The sequence below is a fragment of the Sinocyclocheilus anshuiensis genome, unplaced genomic scaffold (genome assembly GCF_001515605.1).
Source record: "Sinocyclocheilus anshuiensis isolate Anshui unplaced genomic scaffold, SAMN03320099.WGS_v1.1 scaffold18, whole genome shotgun sequence".
Lineage (NCBI taxonomy): Eukaryota > Metazoa > Chordata > Actinopteri > Cypriniformes > Cyprinidae > Sinocyclocheilus > Sinocyclocheilus anshuiensis.
The window spans coordinates 1,165,405-1,167,394 of record NW_015546047.1 but is presented as its reverse complement, the minus strand read 5'-3'; the positions used below and the strand labels follow the sequence as shown (position 1 = coordinate 1,167,394).

Genomic DNA, 1,990 nt, shown 5'->3' with positions numbered 1-1,990 from the left:
GGGGGGGGGGGGGCGGGTAAAACTAGGACATTAGCCATCCTCACCTCACCATTAAAAGAATCATTACTAATATGCATCAGATCGACTCGTTTTGGCTGGAGATTCACTAACCCGAACTAAATCTCATTCAAAATGAGCCGGTAACGTTACATTGATTTATGGCTGTATCGCGAGCGCACACACACACGCACTCAATCAGGGCCTGGCCTCATCAACCCCGTGTGTGTATTTGTGTGCGCCTACTGCAGTTCTCTGAAACACACATGCATGAAGCGCTTATTCTCACCTTCTTGATGTTGTAGATGCGCGTGAGCATCCCGATGCCGCGGTCGTTGAGTATCGTCAGTTTCTCCGCCAGCTTCTGCTGGCTCGGCTGCAGCGCGCCCCGAGACATGGCTCAAACGACCGTTAAAACGAGCTAAATCACAACCCAACGGATTCCTCGTGTAGTGTTAAGGGGTAAGGTGCCAGATCGAGTTGTGTTTTAGTGTTAAATTTCGCCCATATTACGGGCTTGAGGCGCGTCGTCGGGTATGTGTTTTTTCTAGGTGTTGCCCTGATGGCCAGAACGAGGCTACTTCCGGTAACGACGTCACTGCATCACGTGACTGCAGCCCTCCGCCCCCCGCAGTGCTGTTGTTGAAAAGATGTGGTTCTTTGAAGTTATTTTGAAGCTAATAATTTTATTTGGTGAATATCGTAGACATAGATACAAATATAAATCGTTTCCCAATAACGTTTTTTTTTTATTTATTTAAAGTCTCATAGATTTTTTTAGATAAGAAATCGTGTTAAAGAGTTGAATAACTAATGATTAGGAAATGCTCTCACGAGTGATGCAAAAAACAAAGCTTTTCAATCTCTGAATCAATTGAACCAATTGCTTCGCAAAATGATTCCATTTCGAAACCTCGAAACATCGCGGTCTGGCGAAACCTGCTGATCAAAATGGTGTAAATGCAACGTCAACAGCCCAAACGTGCATAAGACACATTTGACAAATTTACAAATCACAAATGTTTATATGAAAGTGTAATCTACCAAATATAATTTACATTACCATTTAATATATGAAGTGTCTGTATAATCTGTTGTTTTATACATTTGTAGTGCTTGTTTAAGGCACATTGGCATTTAGGCCAATTAGAAACAATTAACTATAACGCTAAAATTTATTAAAGTCATTAAAACTGAACCTACATCATAAAATGTGTGGTGCTGCCGATGCTGGGGATCCAGATGCTGAAGTCTTACACATTTTAAAATGTGTAATAAGACTTTCACGTCTAATTACTGTTGATGCACAGTAAAAGCAGCAGGTTGTTTGACATATGACCATGATATGAGAAATTTCATTTCATGGTATCTAAATATATATATATATATATATATATATATATATATATATACACACACACACAACGGTACATAGTTATTTTTATATAAAAATAAAGAAGCAAATTACAAACCATAAGTCAAATACAATAGATACAAATTAATTTTTAAATACACTCGTTTTTCTAATACATAGGTTTAACATGTATACATCTTTTGTTGTTTGATTAACATTAATGAGACAGACAGGTATTTAATTAGGCTGCTGTCCCTTTAAGACCCAGATATGCAAAATACGCAAGCTGCGTAGGGCCCCAGAAACACCAGGGGGCCCCCTTGCTCTCAAAGATGATTTAATTTTACTTTCTTTTTTAATTTGGCCAGCGGTCATGAAAACATGAATGATAATTTATTTTAATGTGGTGCGCTGTCACCCTTTCCACGTAAAAATCAATTAAAACCACACTTCAATAAGAGTCTCATCTCCCATTACCTTTAAGAGCCAGTTGCGCTCGTGCCATGGCGTATTTGCTATTTACATGGCTGAATTTGCAAGCTCAAAGACAGAACACGTCTCCAGAGATGAATGAATGAATGATGCATTTATATAGCGCTTTATTGTGTATTGTTGTACACCCAAAGCGCTTTACAATCA

At 38.7% G+C, this 1,990-nt stretch overlaps 1 protein-coding gene across 4 annotated transcripts in view; it reads right to left on the bottom strand.

Annotated features, from left to right (window-relative positions):
• LOC107699024 (nck-associated protein 1) overlaps positions 1 to 598 on the bottom strand; it is a 53,826-nt gene extending 53,228 nt beyond the window's left edge. For 2 of the 4 annotated variants that reach the window (XM_016500182.1, XM_016500183.1), the window contains exon 1: positions 287 to 598. In XM_016500182.1, coding sequence (XP_016355668.1) covers positions 287 to 394 — 108 coding nt within the window. In that variant the 5' untranslated portion in view covers positions 395 to 598. The remainder of the gene's footprint in view (positions 1 to 286) is intronic. The other 2 variants (XM_016500184.1, XM_016500185.1) reach the window with 1 other exon arrangement.
• Between the last annotated feature and the right edge of the window lie 1,392 nt (positions 599 to 1,990).